At 43.7% G+C, this 23,008-nt stretch overlaps 1 protein-coding gene across 1 annotated transcript in view; it reads right to left on the bottom strand.

Annotated features, from left to right (window-relative positions):
• LOC105567023 (thyroid receptor-interacting protein 11-like) overlaps positions 1-12,444 on the bottom strand; it is a 28,721-nt gene extending 16,277 nt beyond the window's left edge. The window contains exons 1-3 of the mRNA XM_012021532.1: positions 12,090-12,444; positions 11,377-11,456; positions 6,953-7,027 (exon numbers count right to left, since the gene is read on the bottom strand). Coding sequence (XP_011876922.1) covers positions 6,953-7,027; positions 11,377-11,456; positions 12,090-12,192 — 258 coding nt within the window. The 5' untranslated portion in view covers positions 12,193-12,444. The remainder of the gene's footprint in view (positions 1-6,952; positions 7,028-11,376; positions 11,457-12,089) is intronic.
• Between the last annotated feature and the right edge of the window lie 10,564 nt (positions 12,445-23,008).

The raw sequence follows: 23,008 nt of genomic DNA on the forward strand, positions 1-23,008 counted from the left end.
TTGTTTTTTGTGGACAATGGTCTATCGTACAATTTTTATATTATTAAAAAAACGAATTTTTAATACAATAATAATAGGGATAACTTTACGAAGGAAAAAATGCACCGGATTCTGCATACACTTCTAAAAATAATCTGAGAATTAGTGTTAAATCGAGGAGACGATCTGAAAGTCGACTTTGTTATTCCCCTATTGCACATCTATATCGCAGCTGTGAAACGTGTAACGCAAATAGAGCACGTTATATCGTCGAACGGCGGGAGGAGGGGGGGGGGGGAGAGAATAAAAGAAACGTTATTGCTTTTACATCGAAAAGAATGTCGTACTAAGCGTTTCTAATCTTGAAGCACCGGAATGTCGCTCGAGCAAACGTTAGGCTTGAAAAAGGGTGGTGGGGGAGGGGGGGAAGTACGAGTCACCGCGTATAAAACTACAAAATGGAGTTATCTTCGACGATCGATATGAATCGGCAGCGGGGTCTAATCTCCCGCGTGAAAGAGAGAAGGGGAAGAAAGAGGAAACAAATCGCGAATTACGAATTGACTATAAACTCGCCGCGCGGGGAGGGAAAACTCCCGGGAAACTCGACGCGAAACTTACGAAATAGCGGAGGATGCGCGCTTGCGCGCGACAAGTTGCCTGGTCATCGCTTTGCGCGCGAAACAATGGCGCGATATAGGAAAGTTGCCATGCGATTATTTCCACGTAACGCGACTGCGACTGCGTGTCGCGGGACGTTCGAAAAGTTGACGAGTGAAGCCTTCGCGATCGTGACACGATTTTTCTCCCTCGCGGCGACGGGAAACTCGCGCGCGAACGTCGCGTCGGCTCCGCGGCGCGTCCCCAGCGACGAAGGTGGGCAGAGCGAAACGGGACGAGAAAGGAAGACGAGGAGCGAGTCTTCGCTGAACAGCGCGAGCTACCAGTCACTTGTCGTCATTCTAACGTGGAAATGTCGCCAAAAGGGTCATTTCAACGTCGAAATGGCGACAAGTAACGTCAGCCTATGCTATCCGGGGCAGCAGCGGGCTCGACGCGAGCACGGATTTCGTCTGGAACGCGAAGTAAAACGCTTCCCGCGTCGAGAGGCTCCCGCGGCGGAAGTGATTTCAAAATCGTGCGGCTTACGTTAGGCAGGTGGGACAATCGTCATCGTCGGTGTCGCCGTCGTCATCGTCGCGACCTGGTCGCCGATCCCGTGCCGCCGCGGTCCCCCTCGTGCCGTTCTCCAAGTCGAAACTCGCGGTACATCGACGTACGATCGTCCCGGGCGATCTTCCCGTGGGGCAGGCGGAAAAGGTAACCCGGGGCTGTCCATCACAGGTTGGCGCACGTTCGGCTGCGAGGTGCGCGACACGCGCTTGTCGCCGAATGACTGTACGTCTCGAGAGCTCCATCTTCCACCAGCTAGCGTAGCGGCCGACTCTAGCCAAGCTGGAGGAGGAGGAGGAGGAGGAGGAGGAGGAGGAGGAGGTGGTGGTGGTGGTAGAAGAGCAGGAGGAGGAGGAGGATAGAAGGGAGGGGACTAAGTGGAGGTTACGCGGGGCGATGCACACGTAAGACTGTGCGAGAGGAGCGCATGGCGCGTGCATACGTGTCGGAACACCTCTCGTCTTCGTCCCTGCCCGCGTGTGTCACGGCACCGCGACTTTCCCGAAAAACTATCCCCCTTAATTGTGTTCCTCGCGCCGTGCCTCGTCTCTCCCGCGCGTCGCGAAATTTATTTTATCGAACCGCAAGCCACCTCGCGATCCGCGAACGCGGATAGACTTCGCGACGCTCTTTTAGGCCCAGTCTGCAATAAGTTGTTGATCAGAAGTTAGAACTATATGTCGGCCCATTTTCATTCGCCCAGAAAGAAAAAGGATTGATATATAGTTCCGACTTCTGATTAACGACTAACGACTCATTGTAGACCGGGCCTACAGACTTCTATATACTACTAGACTGCTACCTTCGAGTTGAAAAGTGAGGCAAGAGTTCCGCCATGTCTTGTTAGGTAAATAAGTGACACACCGATGCACACATACTACTTTATTTATCTAATAAGACATGGCGGAACTCTTGCCTCATTTTTCAGCTCGAAGGCAGCAGTCTAGTATATAGAAGTTTGTGACCGGGCTTTAAGGGCGAATCAGACTAGCAATTGCCAACTCGGATTGGATTGGGATTGGCGATTGACGATTGTCCTGTAGCCAATGAGAGTAAGTCGCTGGCTGCTTTGCTCTCATTGGCTAGAAGACTCGCCAATCGCCAATCCCAATCCGACCCGCGTCGACAGTTGCTAGTCTGATTCGGCGGCCTTTACTTTCCCTTGAGTCTAATGTATCGTATTATGTATCGATTAATGTATCATATTCGGGGATATTTGGAAACCCCCTCGGTAGTAAGACAGTTATAAAGTCGAGGTCAGAAAGGCTCTTAGAGCTGCTCGCCATTATGTAACAGTCGGACGAAATTATTTAGAAGTCGTGCGTAACGCAACTAGACCGTTCGCCGTTTAGAACGCAATCGCGTACGGAACGCACGGCGCGTCGCTGTTATTAACGCAGGCGTCGACAGGACATTTTTTATCGGCCCCTATGGTAGCGCGTTTGCTGCGGGCACAGCTGAAGGAAATGGGAGAGCATTTTAACGAGAGCACGCCAGCGGTAATCGCGGTAGGAGGCCCGACACGGAGACTCGTCTCTTCCGCCTAGAAGGGAAACGATTAGGAATACAAATTTAAAATGGAAAGGTGGAAGGAGCTGTGTCCATTGTCAGCGAGACACGACGGACCGTGGGGGGACGAGAAGAACAACCGCAACTGTTATACAGACACCCGTGTTTTGTGCCATCTGATTATTCGTGGCATCGTTTCTGCTTTCTCGCAGCTACGCAAAATCGTTTTTGACGAAGGGCAATAAGGGTAGCGGAAGGAGAACCGAAGTCGACGAAATGACAAACGGAAGTATGGATCGTAATGCAATTATGCCTTTGCGAATATACACAGCACTAATGGCGTTCTACCGATATTATTCTTTCCTGCGTGACTCTACTGTCTGCCGCAGTCTTTTATCCCTCCAGTAATTTTAAAGTGGCGCGTGTGGCGCAGAGAAGCGCGCTGCTTAGTAAACAAATGAACGAAAAGATCCGAGTTCAAATCCAGTCAACGCTGAATCAGACTAGCAACTGTTGACGCGGATTGGGTTGGAATTGGCGATTGGCGACTTTCTTCTAGCCAATGAGAGCAAAGCAGCCAGCGATTTACTCTCATTGGCTAGAAGACAATCGTCAATCGCCAATCCCAATCCCAATCCAATCCGAGTCTGCAATTGCTAGTCTGATTCGGCTTTCATGGACACCGCTGGTTTTCTTGAACGCTACTTCTCAGAGGAAAGTGACAACCACCGAGAGTATCTTGCCACCCACACGTCTTTAGGGGTGTAGCTTCCAGGCTGGAAGTTTTCTTCGGCAAAGTTAGCAGTCTAACGAAGATAAAGTGAAAAACCAAAAATGCTCAGAGTACCAGTACGAACTGGATAAACACGCGCTTTAAGCCTATTACACGAGGAGGAAGAAGCAGAAGTGATTTTAAAGTCGCACTACTCGCAAAATCATGAAATTAACGAGATCGATTGCGAGGTGTGCAGCACTTTACGAACGAAAATACAATAGAAAACAACGTAAACTTATTTTTAAAAAATGAGTTTAAACAGCGTGGCATTGAAGTAAATTGAAGACAAACGGAAGACGTCACGTCGCAAAGTAGGATGACCGGCAAAATAGTAATAACGACATTGCTAACCTTGGCAAATTTTCCAAAAGACCTCTCGTATCTGCTTTTAACTTTATCGCACAAATGGCACCTCGGCTAACTTAACGCGGAGGAGCCCGGTTAGGCCTGTATTTATAGGCATCCGATCGAGAGAGTAGCCATAGCCACTATCGTGCGCTGAAAACTGAGCGCAACCCCCTGATCGCGTACGCTTATCGCACTTCGGTGCGTTATCGAGGCGACGAAATTGCGGGGTGGTACGTGAACTACTAATCGAAATCGATCGGTCGAACCGACTGTTATTGTATCACAGGATGAAGTTTATTCTTATTGCGTCACGAAGAAATCTCCCGCGAAAGATCTGACTTCTCTACAACCGAGTACTCGGAGCCGAGGCTCCAAAACAAGTGGAAAAAACGTAATATGTAATAATACAGGCATATCGGTTTCGAGTAAGATATACTTATAAGTATACCTTACTCGATAAATGCAATATGTAAAAATAAGAATAAAATTTTATTGGATATGAATCGATCCTTTCGTTTACTTATTTATTCATCGTTGTTCTTTCTATTTACTAAGTTATTATCTTTGTCTCGTCTTTCTCTCACTAGTTCAAATAATTTACCTTTATGACTTTCGTTTTTTTTTTACTTCATTAAGTACGACTCGAACAGACATGAGACTCATTATACCGGATATGCGAGATGGCTCGATTATTGAGACGTTGGACAAGTATTTGATACTTGATGACCAAGAGTCCTCAGAGGATGTATTTTACATGTGTTTTAACACTTTTCTGGTATTACTCTTATAATATTTTGTGAATAAGACATAGCCACATCACTGAAGAAGGTCCAGAAGGAGGACCGAGGTTTGGAGAAACCTCAATAAATATACTTCTTCGTAAAATTACCGGTACGCCTTATCATCTTTCGGTTGGTACTACCCAAGTCGAAATTTTGGTACTATTTTGATTCTTTTAAGGATAATTTACACCTACTTAGCTGATCTATGCACCTACATAGACCAGCAATAACCTATTTTGATGACATTATATATTTTTTACTCCTCCATTGAATCTTCAATTCTAAGAATTTACTTCAGCTCCTACTTAAGAGGACCTACTTTAATGCTAAATTGGCAACAGTAGAAATTTCCGACGCTATCAGTTTTAAAGCAGGAGTAAATTTTGTACTTGCAGTTCGACCTACTATATAACAGAATTAAAGGTTCAACATAGGGCCAAAATTTCGACTCAAGTAGTCCCCCTTTTGTCACATTTGTTTTAACAATAAGATACATGTATCTTATTATTAGGTTCTTTTGAATCGTGCGCAGCTGTCTCGTTACTCATTGTGTAAACGCGCGCGTCTCCAGCGCTCGTCATCGATCAAAATTGTTCGAAATTTTAAACGAAAAACGTGGTATTTCTCTATCGCTTAAACTACAAGCGGCGTATTAGGCAATTTTCTGAACTGATGCGCTCGTTTCGATAGTGACTCCAAGGACTATTGATGCACTCACGTAACGACGCGCGGGCGATGAATCATCGTATCCTTCTGCCTTCCATTTTCTGCCTTTACAATATAAAGGAATTGGAAAACCGACGTACTCTTGTCTCTCCCGCGCTTCTTTGCCACGTTATCGATTATCAGGAATGAAGAGTGACGTGGCGTTTAATATACAAAGTTTAATGTACAACGTTCTTTCGTCGTTTCTCTCCGGTTTTGCGGCGGCTCGCGTCTACAGACTCCTCGGCTTTGCACGTAGCCCACGTCTCTCGGCGCGTTGCGACGGTTTCGAAAGTAATATCAAACATCCGATAATTGTTTCAATGCAAATACGACGAATACACACGGTTGGCGGGGCGAAGGGAAGGTAGGGAAAAAGATTGGGCAAAAGAGACGGTTGTTGATTCGCCTGAAAGAAGAAGTAAAAGAAATTCTCTTCCCGGAGAAATTCGTGACACATTCCACGGCAAGTGAGACCGATCCTTTGTTGATCCAAGATACGTAATAAAGTGTAAGAACGCAGCGACGTGTTGCCTCCTTATCTTTCGTTCCTAACGCGTACTACGTTCCACACAATGAAAGACGCGAAACAAAATCCGAAACGTTTCGGGGCCGCAAATACGGCGCCGCTCGGGCCTTTCCGTGAGCACTTTTAATTACATCTCGTCACTCCCATTTTCTTTTCTCTTATTGTTCTTTCCTTTTTTTTCCAGACGTTCCTTTTTCCGCCGGGGTCGCGGCCCGTGTCGAAACGTTGCTTCCACGCGCGCGATCGTTCACGAGACGGCGTCGCGGTGATTTCGGAAAATAATATATAACGAAAAATATATACACGCGACGACGCGATATTGAATTATACCACAATGTCCTACGATGACGCAACAGAAGTCCCTTATCGGGCGCCGATAAGGAAAAAAAAGGCCTTTCCGCCTATTAACAGTTACTATCGATATCCGCTAAATAATGCCAAACGGCTAGTTGCCGTTATCGCGGGCGCATTTGCTTCCCGCACACATGTATAAATACGCGTGCGCCCGCGAGTATTATCGTATTTGCAACTTAATGAGCGGCAGCAACAGGTAACTTAGAGACAATGGATCGCTCTATTATTACAATTATGTAACAACACTGAATTATCGCGACGATGTGGAAGCCCCGGGAGTCTCGACTGCTAACAAGGAGAGAGAAAGAGAGAAAGAGGGGAGGGGAGGAAGGGAGAGACAGAGACAGAGAGAGAGAGAGAGTGAGAGAACCGAGAGACGGTGGGCGCGCAGCGACGCTCCACGCGCGGTTTATAGGTCACGTAATCGCGAGAGCGGTTCTTACAAAAGGTGATAATCGACGCGTCGAACGTTCGCGAAAAAACCGCGCTTACGCCTGCGTCCGCTCGAAAAGCGGGGAAAAAAAAAGAGCGCGGAGGAAGAGCAGGACGCGACCGTCGTTCTTGCCGATTGCCTTCCTATTTCCGCGCGCCGCCGCGGCACGCAACGTCACACGTATCTTCCAATCAACGGCGAGAAATAATAAAAAATAATCGGTTTCCATTACCTCGAAATACCGCAAAAAGTCAACGCCTAACGCAAGTGGCGAGGCGTTTTTTAATATTTATTTTTTTCTCAACCGTTAGCAGGCTCTTTGCGGCAATTATCCGCAGTTATTTAATACAGAAGCATCGACTTACCGATTCCTTGGACTTTGCGTCTATCTCGATGACGGTTCTCTGCAGCTCGCAATTCTGCCGGCGCAGGAGAGAAATCTGTGCACGACAGACGATTCTTATATAAGTTATACATATAAATTAAAACGCCGCGTAAAAAAAGAAATTGCACGAAGGTTATAGCTATTGCACTTTGATATAATATGCTCTTTGTTCCTTTCTCGTGCGTGCGCGCACGTGTCACCTTGTCACGGTATTAAAAAAAACCGAGCATTAATATTTATTATTATTAAACTTTCAATGTATTAACGGATTATTACTATTTACTATACGGAGAGAATTTTCTCTTAAGATTTACCCTGAAAATCATGTAATCGTGGGACAACGTGGCGTTTTGAGTTTTTTTTTCAAATTTTACCAGTACATTTTACCAGTAATTATGCTTAGTATACATTTTACTAGTAAAATGTATGATGAAATGTCAAAAAACTCTCATAAAGTTCACCGAAGTGCCACGTCGTCCCGCGATTACGTGACTTTCAGGATAAATTGTAAGAGAAAATCCTCTCCGTGTATTAACATTATTGCAAGCAGTGGCGTAACTACCACCCGGGAAGCCCTGGCATGGTCTGGGGGCCCCAGCTTCGAAGGGCCCCCTAAATATCCTGGACTGTTATGCATTCTTTCTATTGAACATGAAGAAGCAAACTATTTGAGAAATAATCTCCACAGTATTATCAACGTATTTGCAGATAAGAAGGTCCGAAAAATTAAATTTTAAGTGCGATTCGGAAATTAATGAATTTAGCAGATAATCTAATGATATTTTTTAAATGATTTTTTGTTCATCTTTTAATCTTGCCTTAGGTGGCTGGATCAACGGTCGTCTTAGTACAGTAGGGAATTTACCAATAAGCCCTACTAATAAAAAGTTAAAAAAATAAAAAACAAAAAATATAAAAATATAAAATACAAAAAAAATATAAAAACGCAAAATTGCAAAAAAAAACATAACATAACTTTGCCATTGACGGTCCCAAGCCCGTATAAGAAAAAAGGAAGGGGTTTTGTGTGAGCCATAGATTACTTACAGATAGCTGGATCAATGACAAATCTTGACTTAATCTTTTGTTCTATCCGTTTTTGTTGTCAAAATAGGGGTTTCGTTCCCTTTTGAAAATTTCAAGTTGACCTTGGAATGATCCCTAAATTTGACCCCTATATAAAGGGCCCTATTCAATTTTTGCCCGGGGGCCCCCAACATTGTAGTTACGCCACTGATTGCAAGAGTGCATTTTCCGAAATTTAACACTATCAATGTAACGAGAAAACATTTCCATGCATGGAAAAGCGATTGAGCGTAAGTCGCCTGAAAGTTTTAACACTATTGATATGACAAGCGTTTCTGTATGTACGGAAATCGAGGGCAGGTCGCTCGAAGCGGAGCTCGCAAATAAAGAAATCCCTAAAGGTTCAGAGACAAAACGAATATTGTCACGGGTTTTCGCGATTGTTGCCAAGCGGCGGGAGGGACGGGCCTCCGGCGTTCGAAGACCGCACTGTAAAAAAAATTACACGTAAAATTACAATTATTCTAGTGAGTAATATTGGGACCATCTATTAAAGGTGTATATTTACATACGTCTGTAAATTTACACCTTGTACATAAAATTATTACCTTATACAATAAGAAAACTGCTTGCTTTTAATTGTGTAAATTTTATAATTGGTTGTAATTTTTCATCAAGTGTAAACAAGTATTTACACAGCAAAGAGTAAAAAACGTCTTTGGCAAAAGTACATAAATTTTTACACAGTTGGGAAATTTGTGCTTTTTTGTTAAAAAAAATGTTGGTTGAAATTTTTGTGTTAAACGTTCAACACATTCATGTGTTAATTTAACGTATTGCTCTTGTGTTAATTGACCTCAAGTGTAAAATTATTAAAATAACTGAAAAGAAATGTTAAAACAACACAATGTGTTTACACAAAATTTATTTCAAATTATTTTCAGATTCACATTTATTTTGTGTCAAAATATTAACAGAGTGTGATCATGTAACATGTAACATATCCATATTATGTCAAATTAAATGTCAAAAATTTGTGTGGACCGTTTGGGACATGTGATATCTGTTAAATTTAACACAAAATTTCCAACTGTGTACGTAATTTTACAAACTTTTTTTTACAGTGCGGCCCTCGCGAAGAGGGATTTATCCGCGAAATTCGAAGAGAATCCCGCTGATTCGGGCGCTTAAGGCGATCGCGTCCCGGATCCCCCCGGCTTAAATATTAGGAAGCACAGTCAGAAGGAAGTCCGGTGGTGCCTGGTGGATACAGGACGTACGATGCGCGTTTACATTTGCCGCTCTTATCTCGCGTTTGCATTGCGATAACGGTCCCCCACCTCCCACGATCCTCGATGCGTTATCTCGCATGACCCCTGGGTACCGCCGAAACCCCCCGTCGCCCCGCCGGGGTTCCCTACTGAGCCTCGAGCCCCGAGCCCCCGACGGCCGTTCGCCATTAGGTAAAAAAATGCGTCCGGGCGTATATAAAGTGCCTCTCTCAAAATCGTAACGCTCTTCCATCGATCCAGGAAATATCCTGAATTATCGAAATCCTCGACGAGCGCACGTTTATGCGCGGAAAAGAAACACGTAGCTGCCGTAGCTAAAAAAAAACTGCACGTGGTAACTAAATTTTTTTCAGCTGTAAAATGTCGACAGCAATATTTAGCTGTGATAGCTGAGTATTTTGCTGTGCCTATTGTATCAGGTGCGACGGCGAACCGTTTGCTATGGTTTGGAAATTTGTAGTTATGGCAGCAAAATATTTTGTAGCAAACCATGATCAGCTACACGGGGAGAATTTTCTCTTAAAATTTATCCTCAAAATTATGTAATCGTGGAACAACTTTATGAGACTTTTTTGAAATTTTCCCATGCATTTCACTAGTAATTATACTTAGTGCACACTTTACTAGACAATATAGCATAAAATTATTCGAAATACCGTGTTGTCCCACGATTACGTGACTTTCAGGATTAATTTTAAAGGAAAATTCTCTCCGTGCACGGTAGCGACTATGTTTTTCAGTCGCTACCGTGCAACTATGTTGTACAGGTATATAAAATCCGAGATTTTCCTTTCTACTCTCCGACAGTTCTCAGGGTAAGGTGATCAAATTCGGATCAGATACCAAATGCGGATCAACAATTTGGCGAGTCGCAGCTAAGCGACATAAAAGCACGTCGATGCCTTTTACGATATCGATGATACAGCATAAAATTGTAAATATATAGAAAAGAGCCAAATTTAAGTGAATTAAGTACTTCAAAATGTCGCTTATTAGCGACTCATAAAATTGTTGATCCGCACACAGTTGAAAACTTTGTGTTAAATTTAACAGCTATTCCATGTCCCAAACGGTCCACACAAATTTTTGTGTTAATTTAACATAATATGGATATGTTAAATAATCACACTGTGTTAATATTTTAACACAAAATAAATGTGAATCTTAAAATAATTCGAAATAAATTTTGTGTAAAATTAACACGTTTTTAATGACAAAATGAATTTAAAAAAATGTAATTTTTACATTTTACAGATGTAATAAGTCAAATGACAGTTCGAAATCATATTATATAGAATAAAATCAACATTTTATTCTGTAAATTTGAACAAATAAATTTGGTTACTAATAATATAGAACATATGTATTGTGTAAGATTAAAAAGTAAGTACACATTGCGTTGTTTTAACATTTCTTTTCAAGTATTTTAATAATTTTACATCTGAGTTCCACTAACACAAGAGTAATATGTTAAACTAACACATAAATGTGTTAAACATTCAGCACAAAAATTTTAAACGGCATTTTCTTTAACAAGAAAACAAAAATTTTCCAACTGTGCATCTGGTATCCGATCCTAATTTCGTCATCGTACCCTACATATTTTACGCGCCGATCCGTCGTCTTCGACCGGTCTAAAAGATCCGTGATCGTAATATCGTTATAACGGATAAGGCGGGACGCGGTGTTTGCTCTACACTCGTTCGCGATTATTGGGGAACGCGACATCTGTTAAAATAATTTCTAATCACAACGTAGCCCTTTCCCCCCTTATCTCGACCAGCAGACATCTGTGCGTATATCGAGCGTGACTTTTTTTCATTTCTTTCTTCCTATGTGTGAAACGCACCCACGAAGGTTATCAGTGAAAATTATTTAAAAGGACACCGCGAACGTGCGTATCGAGTTATAAGTCGATCGCCCGAATGTCTTCGGGTCGTTTTTACGGGTAAAATTGTGAAAGAGTTAAACGCGCGGTTCCAAAAAATTTAGAATTATAAACATACAACATAAATGTACGTATATGTATAACATACGTATAATTGAATACAACACAAACTAATTTAGGTAATACAAATACACTCACCTCCGCATCTTTGGCGGTGAGCAGATCTTGCAGCTGGCTACATCTTTCGTTCGCCTCCTTCAACGCCTTCGATCGCTCGTCTGGAAGTAAACAACAGTCAGAATTAACTGACGGATGCGCTCGATGGAGTCTTATAAATCGTACTTGTCGTTGTTAACTTGGACTATTAATTTAAAGATGACATAATTGGAAAAGAATTATTATGGCGAGTTTTTAAATAAATGCAAAAGCCGTAAACTTTTTCTCGCAGAAATCCAAAAAATGTATAAATAAAGAATCAAACAATTACAAACATTGAAATAATAACGTAAAATTAACTTACAGTAGAATAAATAAAGCAATAAATTTTAAAAACTACGGAAGATTAGTATGAATTGCTGTTTTTTTAAAATGCATGAATTCTTGACTTGAGTTTTAACCATATCATATTTAATAAATTTATATTTTAAATAAACACAGATACAGAAAAGATAAGGGTTTTTGTACTTGACCAGTGTATGCATAACTGTTTTAATTACAGCCGTTAAAACAGTGTTACAAGAAAAGAATTTCGCGCGAATTACAGGGTCAGCTTCACTCGGTCGGTAATAGCTGCTCGGTAAGGTAGAACCGTCATTTGACAGCTGTAACCTAACCTTTTCCTGGAGTAACTGCGCCTTACGAAAATAATGAGATCCGGAATCGTGCTATACTTTTAGAACATTAACACGCACCCATTTCGTCGACGATGCCATCGGATAGGACCGCCTTCGTGAAATTCGTGACCTGTCCCTTTAAACTGGAGAGGCTGGAAAAACCATCTCCGAACCACGCCATTTTACGTGTTAACGGCGTACGTCGCTTGTGTTATTCGATAAGCGCACTGGAATTTATCACTGAGGACGATCGTGGCGCGCGTGACACATCGCGATGACGGAAAACTCGGATTCGTTATGTCCATGCGAATTACAAAACATGCCAACACGTACACTCGGCGGCAGACACATTGAAACACTTCATTCTTGATGAGTTTGGTAACGCACTGAATTACAGTAAAGCGCGAGCCACTCGTCCACGGGTCAGCGCAGTGAGCGATTATGCCAACTGTCGAGGTCGCCTGAAACAATTGAAATGGTATGATATTTAATATTACAATTTGACGTAACTTTAAAAGATCAAAACATTTAAAATAATAAAGAAAACAAGATATTTAACGTGTAATTTATATGCACTAACATAAAAGTATAGTATTTCAATTATTGAAATTGATAATTTCGAAAATCAAAACTTCTCCGGGTCTTTGGAAAATCATCAAAGTTAAAACACAATTCCGCAATGAAGTAATAAAAGAATTCTTATCTTTTGAGAATCTCGAAATTAGTATTATCATTGCGTTCCGAAACTCATCGAGAAAACCACTCTCCTCTGGATTTCTAGTTGAACACGAGACGTGCAATTGAAAGGTATATTATTTTATCGATATTTGTAAATCATATCAAATGTATGTTCTAATGTGATCTTTCTTCTTACCCCCGGTCCACAATCTTGCTTTAAGTAAGCTAAGCCTTAAGCTGTAAGAAATTAACCAATCACAGGCATTTATTCCCCTCACTCTCGCCTGTGATTGGTTAATTTCTTACAGCTTAAGGCTTACAGCTTACTTAAAGCAAGATTGTGGACCAGGGGTTAACCTACTTCCCTTTATTTACTTTCTTCTTCTTTTAACAACTTAAAGGCTGGTCTATGAAAGCCGAAGAATTCACAATGTTTCTTGAACGAAAGCACTGAGATTTCAGTATTGAACTTTCCTGTTTTTGTTTTAAGGTTATGCGGGGTCTACAATGCGAGTCGCAGAGTCGTAGTCGTAAGAATAATTGACTATGATTGGTCAATTCTTATGTGTCTAATGGAATTGACCAATCGCAGTCGATTATTCTTACGACTACGACTCTGCGACTCGCATTGTAGACCTCGCATTACGGACTCTATAAACCAGTCCGCTTTGTGGGCGGTTATAGTATTAAATGTGCAAAATTAAATGTGATTGGTTGGGTCTAAGAGTAAGAACCAATCACATTCATTTGCTATGTATCTATCAACTGTTATAATGCGCTCATTGGCTACGTGCAGTAAAACGAGCAACTCGGTGAATATTCAGTGATTCTTTAACATGATTGGTTCTTGCCTTTAGTTTTTTCTTTACATGTAAAAACTTATTGTAGTGCCACGCATACGACTGGTTTTATATGAATATCTCACGAGTGTCCTTAAATCTTCAATTAGTTTTCCGTAATAAAAATTTACTTTTCAGGTAATATATTTATCGCAGTATCTAAATTTGTATCTTGATATGTGTGTATTGTATAAAAATTGCCTTCTAGCGTACCGTAGTAGTACAGTGCAGTGGCTAAATATTGGCTAAACATTGGTCCAATATAACCAATAATTGGGTCAATGTTTAGTCAATGTTTAGTAAATATTTAGCCAATACACAGTATTACTAGAGTAATCATATGTGTAATTTGATCTTATATTTAAGACTATTTTCAGATTTGTTTTCAAATTTCATCTAAATAAAATTGAAGTTTCACATCTATGTCACAAATAAAGAACGCTTTTAAAAATAAAATTACTGCAGCTTAAAAGTATATAAGATTATCGATATTATGTACATACCTAAGGTTTTTTTTATATTTCCCCGTTTTATTTTACATTCTTATTTTAATAAAAGTTCTAATAAAACGCTAAATATACAGGAACCGTTTATCCTCTTGCTCTCATATTCAATCCCAATATTGTTATAGCTCGATTATAATTGCGAGGTTTGTTACGTCGAAATTGTACATCATTCATGAGCTTGTGAATTTGTGACATGCGAATGACTGCAATTTCGGAAATGTTATCGCGAATTATCGATTTTTGCCGCAAGTACGGCGTCCGCGCGATGCTAATTTATTTTTACTGAAAATATACTCGCCGCGCATGGAAACCAATGTTATTTCTGTCGTTACGTCTCCCTCGTTACGTCGAAAATTGGAGAGTCGCTTGATGAAACGCATACAAACCGCGTTTAGGAAGCGCGAGGAGAACTTGCCGAAGTATGATGTTTCTTTCTGTTACCGCTCGAGATGCCTGCACCAAAGTAGGAAGGTCTAAGCGAACGTCATAATCCCTTACTAAAAAAGACATGTTACCAGCGCGAATGTCGTTAATATCGAACAGTTAAGGCCCTTCTCCGCGATGCCGATTGATTTTCTCGAAGCGCGATGTGCTTCACTTCTCTTTAAAGGACCGTATTATAGACTAATTATGCAAAATCGAAACTATTGTATTAAATATACTTTATATTTTATATTTAAAAAAGTGGGTATTTATTAAAACAATTATATAGAATACTGAAAGTCTTCCTTTTAAATATGAACTTACAAAATTTTATACGTATGGTTTTGTCTCTAACACTTATTCGAATCCTCGTTCGAATCATTTGAATAGATAAAATAAAAGCACAGAACAGATGATTCACTTTGCACAAGTAGCAAATAACAAAAATGTAAGACACTTACCTACCTTACGATTTCTCTGCCGTTGCCCGATGTCGCCTATGCCTGCTCCTCCTCTCAGATTTTCTTGTTGCACTTACACTCACAACACTCGCGAAAATCGATCGCGCAAAATTTCGAACACTCCCGTACGCGACGTAAAATACCGTGAAATGCAGTAAGCGACGTTCTTTACTTCCTGCCCGTTCGAATTGCGAAGAACAACAGAGCGAGTTACGCCGTGAACGCCGAAGTCGCACAAATTTCTCTCCCCGAAAATGGAACAGATTACACGAAATCGATAGATAGTTAAAAGCGCGGTGCGTAAACGAGATGTAACCGCGACAAAGTACCACGATTTACCTTTCATGTTTTAGATGAGTTAGTCTCGTAAAATATCCATGTACACGTTGATAAAGAGCCGTCGCTTCAACATGCAGTTCGTTTCTTATTACAAGTTTTAGAATCTTAATAATTAACCGAACGTAACGTTACTTGTCACTGATAAAGGTGTACAAATCAATGGCGTTTTATTCCTATATTCTTCGCGATCGAGTCTTGGAAACCGGTAACGTAAAAATAATATCACGCACGGAACAACTCTCGCTGTTGCCTGCCGGCTCGATGTTCGGCGAGAGAGTGATAAGTACGGAATTTTCCATTACGTAGATGGGCCAACGAATTCTCAACACAAAAACGAACGTTTTTTTGTTGTTTTTCACTCGGCGCGGTATCGTACGACGCTACGCGGACCATTGTTCACACGAAGGTCACCGCGCAGTCACTCGCCGAACGTCGAGCCGGTAAGCAGTGGCGCGAGTTGCTCCGTGCGTGATATTGTTTTTGCGTTGTCGGTTTCCAAGACTCGATCGTGAAGAATGTAAGGATAAAACGCTATTGATTTGGACACCTTTATCAGTGACAAGTAACGCTACTAGATTAATTATTGAGTTTCTACAACTTGTAATGAGAAACGAATTGCGCGTTGAGGCGACGGCTCTTTATCAACGTGTATTTGGATATTTTACGAGACTAACGCATCTAAAATATGAAAGTAAAACGTGGTACTTTGTCGCGGTTACATCTCGTTTACACACCGCACTTTTAACTATCTATCGATTTCGTGTAATCTGTTCCATTTTCGGGAAAAGAGAGATATTTGTGCGACTTCGGCGTTCGCGCTGTAATTCGCTCCGTCGTTGTTCGCAACTCGAACAGGCTGGAAGAAAAGAACGTCGCTTACTGCACGTCGTTACATCGCCAATTCAAAAGTGATATCCATTATCCTATTCTTCCGAATAAAAAATGCAAGTTGTTAGTTTGAGTAATTTGCATGATAGTAATTTGCATGAAAGTCACGCGATATTTGTTAATAATGTTTCGTGCGTTTCGCGATATTTCACATCGCGTACGGGAGTGTCCGAAATTTCGCGCGATCGATTTTCGCGAGTGTTGTGAGTGTAAGTGCAACAAGAAAATCTGAGAGGAGGAGCAGGCATAGGCGGCATCGGGCAACGGCAGAGAAATCGTAAGGTAAGTGTCTTACATTTTTGTTATTTGCTACTTGTGCAAAGTGAATCATCTGTTCTGTGCTTTTATTTTATCTATTCAAATGATTCGAACGAGCATTCGAATAAGTGTTAGAGGAGACAAAACCATGCATATAAATTTTATGAGTTTTCATTAAATAAAATTTTGCGAGTTCATATTTAAAAGGGAGACTTTCGGTATTCTATATAATCGTCTTAATAAATACCCATTTTCAAAAATATAAAATATAAAGTATATTTAATACAATAGTTTGGATTTTACATAATTAGTCTATAATAATCGTATACATTTTGTACTGTTACAGTTTAACACGGTTAGCGATGTTCAACTTTGCTGTTGCGAACCGTATCAGTGAGTGACAAATTACTTATTATTTTAAATTGACGTTGCGCATACAATTATTTCTTCGTGTGTATACAAATTTTTAAAAATATACAATGCTCGATCACAACCTGCGCGCGCGAAGCGCGCGTTTTATCGTTTCTAGTATTAAAAAATATCGTACTTATATAGGAATATCCCCTACTATTGAGACGAGTTCCTAATATGGGATAGCGGGATTTGAGGTGAAATCTGTTTAATGGAAAATTCATCGTTAGCTCGTGTAATCGTCACGGAAAAAGATTAGTGATTGAATTTGGACGTTAAAAACCTGCTGATCTCGCATTAGAAGCCTATCCCATAATAGGGGACTTTCCCCTGTATAAGTCATACATAAAATAAAACTATTAGACATAACATAAATTATAATCAAGACATCGTTTAGCAGGAACAATTACGCGCATGAAAAACACGGCGTATAATTTGTATAAAAAAAAATTAACGTATTGGTGTTTGCGCACGGCCTTCATTTTTCTCGCGGGTTATTATTCTCGCGAGCGGATGTTTCGCGAGAGTACGCGGAGAATATTCCGCGCGGTCAATATCGTGTGTCAAGTACACGGAGGAGAATTCGAAAAATTATCTGGAAAACGAAAGCACGCCGTGCTCGGGCTGCGCGGTGGAAACTGCGTCCCCTTCGCGCTATTCTCTTTAGGTAGAGCGAAAGTGCAGCATCGTCGCCGTGTCTCATTACCTTACTTGCCCTGATTATTGATTTATTAAAAAACACTCGCCCCTCCGAACAAGCCACGAATCCACAAAAGGATAACGGAATACAAAATGCCGTAAATAGAAGCGTCAATAAGGGTCTAACTTTAGACCCGCGTGGACTTTAGATTGCGTCACTCCCACCCTGTTGTCCGATAAAAAAAAGAAAGGTAAACATTTTGCACGCAGGTTCCGAGATCCGCGCGATACTCGCGAGCAACAAATGCCCCCCCACCCCCCTCGACGTCGTTTCGACCGTCGGAAATCCCCTTTTACTTCCGACAGTTTTACATTCGCGTTAATTTACGCCGGCACGTTTCAACGCGACGGAATTGCACGGCGTGATTTAAAAGTGGCGCGAGATCAACAGCACGGGACCTCCCGAGAGTCATTACTTTTTTCACCCGATAAACACCTCGTTACTCGTACTTAATATTAAATTCCTCCCCGAGAGCTCGCCCCGCGGAGCGAATTTTTCCATAAGGCCCCGCGGAACGGGCGCGAGACAGCGGGGAATTTTAATGGTGGCGCGGTAATGTACGTCCGAAAAAACTCGCTCGAACACGTGGTACCCGCCTCCACCCCTCCCAACCCACCGCGAAAATGCCCGTCGGCGCCCATGGGGGCAGAATCGGGGACGGAGTCGAGCGCCCCCTCTCCCGAGGACGCGGCGGCGCGAGGGATTTCCGGCGGAGAGGGGGGGGGGCGGCGGCGGCGGCGGCGGCGAGAGATGCGTCGGTGGCTTCGGCGATAGGGGTGGCGCGCGGGCACGAGCGCCATCTGGCCGTTCAGTGCCCGGCCACCCTCGGTACACCCCGTGTGCGACTCCGCGCTCGCGGCTTCCGGATTATCGCGGCTAGTTTTGCGGGCCCGAGGGATCGAGACGCCAGTACAGTGCACCGTGCCTTAAAATACAGTGACCAGTGTATGCCTTGAACGCGGCGCGGCAAAAAAGGTAATTATCGCCGGCGGTGGTGGCGGCGGCGATGCGCGAGGGAGAGAGAGAGAAAGAGAGAGAGAGAGAGAGAGAACGGCTGTTTCTCTCGCTCTCGTTCGCCCCTTCGGACGGCGAGATGCACGAAGTAACGGGAAGCGCGCAGGCGACGGCGACGACGGCGAAGGTGGCGTAGCAGAGGGAAGGCGAAGGTGGCGAGGACGACGGCGGCGCGGCGTAGAGACGGGGATCGCTCGCTCCTCGCGAGGCGACGTCGAGAAGAGGCGCACGCGAGTCGACAAATCGATCCACCCGTCTGCCGCCCCGATACCGCGGCACGATATCCGCGCGACCCTTGCGCGGGTACGCCGGAAAGGAGATCGCGAGGGCGAGCGATCGCGTGTGCCCGCGCGCGTCGCGTCGCGTCCGGTGGGAACCACGTCGGCCGCCGAGTCCTCGCGCGGGGTCCGTTCCCCGAGTTCCTATCTCCCTTCGGGCGCCACCCCCCGCCGCCGCGAGGCCGATGTCGGCGACGTAGTATCGGTACGGTCGACAGGGGCGAAGGCGCGTTGCGATTCGATTCGCCCACACGGGGGTAGACTCCTCGGGGGGTTCGCTTGCCGAGAGAGGCGACGGAGCGCGCGGTATCGGTGGAAACGTGGGCCGGCCGCACCACCTTCTCGCCGACGCTCGGCCGCGTCCGTCGGGTCTACCTCCCGCGCGCGATTGATCGTCGTCGCGGCGCGCGGCCGCGCGTCATCGCTCGAGTCCCGCTCGGCGGCGGCGGCAGTAGGCGCGTGTCGACGGCGACGTGGAAAACGCTCTCTCGTTCTCCATCTCCCCGTGGCGTGGCTGCGCGTCGGCGGCGGCGGATGATCCGGGTGGACGAACCGTACGGGCCGCTGGCGGCTTTTCTCACGGCCGGTGCATGCGCCGTGCCGCCGGATCCCGCACGTTGGACGCGACCGGAGTTTGAATCTTTGCGGTACTCGGTCTCCGACCGCTCTCCTCCGGCGTGTCATCTTCCTTCCCCTCCCCTCCCGCGTTCATCCGGAGCGCGACCGGATGAGCGCGAGACCCGAGTTGATTCTCCCGACTAATTAACGGCGCGTTCAATTGTCGCGGCTGTTCCCCCGGCTCCTCCCCTCGTCCCCGCGAGAAACTCCGCGACGTCGTCTACGTTTTTCCCAAAGTAGGTTTCCCGCCCGGACTCGGTCGACGTGACTCGGATCGCTCGCCCGTTAATTAAGCCCGAAACGTGACCTCGGGCGCGCGTCCCGCCACGACGATGCCGAATTTACGCGGAGCCACTGGCGGCGAGGCGAGTCAGGTGGCGAGTCGTTCGCTCTAGCTCTCGCGAGGAGAGAAGCGAAAGAAAGAGATACGGGAGGTAAGCGAACGATTTGTGCCGCTTGTTGTGTCCGCCCCCCTCGGCCTCTCGCCCCTTGGCGCATAAATCGTGACGGATACGGAACGCCGGAATCGAGTCAGGAGAAAACGCTCATCTTCCCTCGAGCTGCCTATTTACCCCGAGAAAATGCAATAGGAAGGATCACTCGCTGTTTGACTCTTTCTCTCCGGCTTCGCGCATTTAACATTGAGCTTTTTCTTGTTTTTTTTTTCTTTTTAACGCGGAGTCACAGGCAGGCAAATCTGGATACAGATACCCGTTCGCCTTATTCAAAGGAAGTTAATTCAGAGGCCGAGGCCCGCTCGCTATCCGGTTTTCCGCGCACGCTGATTTCAGTAATTCGATATCGCTTTGCGCTCACGAATCGGCTAGTCGTTTAACTTGCCCTCTCGCTGCGCCTCCCGCGAAATCCCGAGCGAACTTGCGCGAAATCGAGGGAGAGAAGAATCGCGCCGAGTAAAGCTAAGCGCCACGCTATGCGCGATTCGTAACGCACGAGTCGTGATTCGCATACTCGTGAATAGAGTGGAGGAAAAGTTCCTCCACCCTATTCGCAATTCGCCATTCGCAGCGATTCGCTAGCCGGGCAGTTTTTTTGACGAGAACAGTGGTGGTTCTCGATTAATATCGCAACTAGACCAATTGTAGACTCATTATACAAGTCCTGCGGTAACTGCAGTAAAGGTTAAAAGTTGTCCAAGTTAACACGAACGAAACGACAAATAACCAATTACGAAGGACAAACTGCGAATCACGAATCGCGCATAGTGTGGCGCTAGCTTAACGCGTCCGCTTCGCTCGCCCACCTTTCCGATCTTTTCTCGAACTCGCGTTTACCCGACTCGACTCTTCCCTCGGGTTTCGTGCAACCCGCCGTCACGCTCGGTGTGTACAGGTACGCGATGTTAGCGGATGTTAGCGAATCGCGGGCGATATTTCAGTCAATTTATCTAATCTCGCAAACGCGAGATAGGCGAGTCTGACCTGCTTCTCTTCCTAACCACCCAAGTGGAACATACTGGTTTTTTATGTTTCCTAATGTTAATAAAACAGGGCCGGTATTCATAGCCGGAACTCGTATTTAAGACCGTCTTAAGTTTATCCTATGCTGTATGGAACATTTCATTGGCTACGGAGTATCTAAAGACGATCTACAACTATTTTAAGTATAAAATCTGACTGGCCTAGATTTTTAAGAAACACGTATGAAACGTATCCCATACAGCACAGAAAGTTAAAATAATGTTGCTGAAACGTTGCAATGTTGAATGTTGAAGTGTAAATATGTTTTCAACGTTGAACCTAAGTTAATTTTTGTACATTGATTCTTTATGCTGCTGCAACATTAAAACAATAGTGAACAAATTATTATTTTTAATACTCAATTGCGATCCATTGCTATTGTGTGTCTATTTGTTTCTTAGAAAATGTCTGCGTATCGAAGAAAACGTACAGTACCCAGTAATCGCTAAATAATGCTGGAATATTTATAAAATGTTCCTAAAATTCGAAATTAACATCCCAAGAATATTTCAAAACATTTCGGAATATTTGCGGAATATCTAAGAATATCCAAACAAGCGTGAAATGTTCCATTATTCCAGAAATGTTCTTATCACATTTTGTGTTTAGTTAATTAGTAAAGTTGATAAGTTAATAAATCTTGACGTTGCCTACAAGTGCACATAAACTCGTATGGTCCTTCTCAAACAAATCACGAGTTTCATGAAATTTTTTTCAATGACCAGTGTTACTTTTAGAGGAATAATCCAATTTCAGCACAGAAAACTTCCAACAGTTGTAAATAAAGTTTTGCTAAACGCGACCAATGTTAACTCAATGTAATTTAACAATGTTTCCTGAATGTTGAAGTGTAACGTTCACAAAACATTACAATTCAACGGACATTAGACGTTTTTGCAATATTTTTCAACGTTGAATCTATATTTTGTAATCGATATATAATAATGTTGCAATGGAACGTTTCCGAGATGTTCATTCAACATTTGTGTGCTGTATGGGGTATATGAGTCACCATGTGCTGGGGCTCTGACCTCCCATATTTCCGTAAACGTCGTACCGTTCCTCGGCGATAAAGCTGGAAACACTACACAACGTAAGTAGCAAGAGTTAAGACTTAGGTACGGTTTCACCAAACGTTGCTTAATTTTAATCTTAATTTTATTCACGTTTGTCTCTTTCTAAAGTAACACTTGGAAAGAGACAAACAACGAATGAAGCTGAGCTTAAAGTTAAACGTTGGTGAAACCAGGTCTTAAGCGTTCACGGATCGTTCTCTGCCATCAGTCTTCAGAATTTCAACCAGTCCAAGTTTTCGGAGTTGCTTAAGTTCCAAAAAATGGCTGCTTACGTTCTCGCGACTGTCATTAGTCACTTCCCTTAAGTCCTAAGTTTAAGTTTTCTCGTGCTTTCGGGCCTTGACTCGCGCGTCGTCCCACGGACACGCTCGGTGCGAATGTAAATATGTACGCACGCACACAAACGCACACACGCGGCGAGTGCGATCGATTTTCCGCTCCCGATTCCGCGGCGCCCGCGGCGTGCGACGATCGCATCGTCGGCTGCGGTGCCGAGCGCGTACGACGTACAATCCGTGTGCGCACACACAGGTATGTACCTGGCACACGGGGGATTCACGCTCGTTTCTCACGTATAGGGCTCAGGTCTCAGGTCGAGTGTCTCCCGCAATAGGGTCTGAGCGGAAAGATTGTCGTAACCGTTTACGATTCTGTCGTAAGACTGAAATCGATGTCGGAAGTCAACGCACAAAGAATTGCCGTAGACGTATGTCGCCTTGCGACGCGACAAATACGACATACGTCTACGACAATTTTTTGTGCGTTAACTTCCGACATCGACTTCGGTCTTACGACAGAATTGTCAACTGTTACGACAATCTTTCAGGCCCTGCGAGCCTGAACAGAAAGATTGTCGTAAGTGTTTACGATTTCGTAGTAAGGCACGAGTCGATGTCGAAAGTCAACGCATAAGGAATTGTCATGGACGTATATCGCATTTCTACACTATGTCGTAGACGTATGTCGTTGTCGGATGTCGGAAGGTAGTTGAGAAAATTTTTTTTTCAAAAACCATCAGCTACGCTCCGAC

This window comes from Vollenhovia emeryi, unplaced genomic scaffold, assembly GCF_000949405.1.
Source record: "Vollenhovia emeryi isolate VEMERY1.0 unplaced genomic scaffold, V.emery_V1.0 DF939141.1, whole genome shotgun sequence".
NCBI classification, from domain to species: domain Eukaryota; kingdom Metazoa; phylum Arthropoda; class Insecta; order Hymenoptera; family Formicidae; genus Vollenhovia; species Vollenhovia emeryi.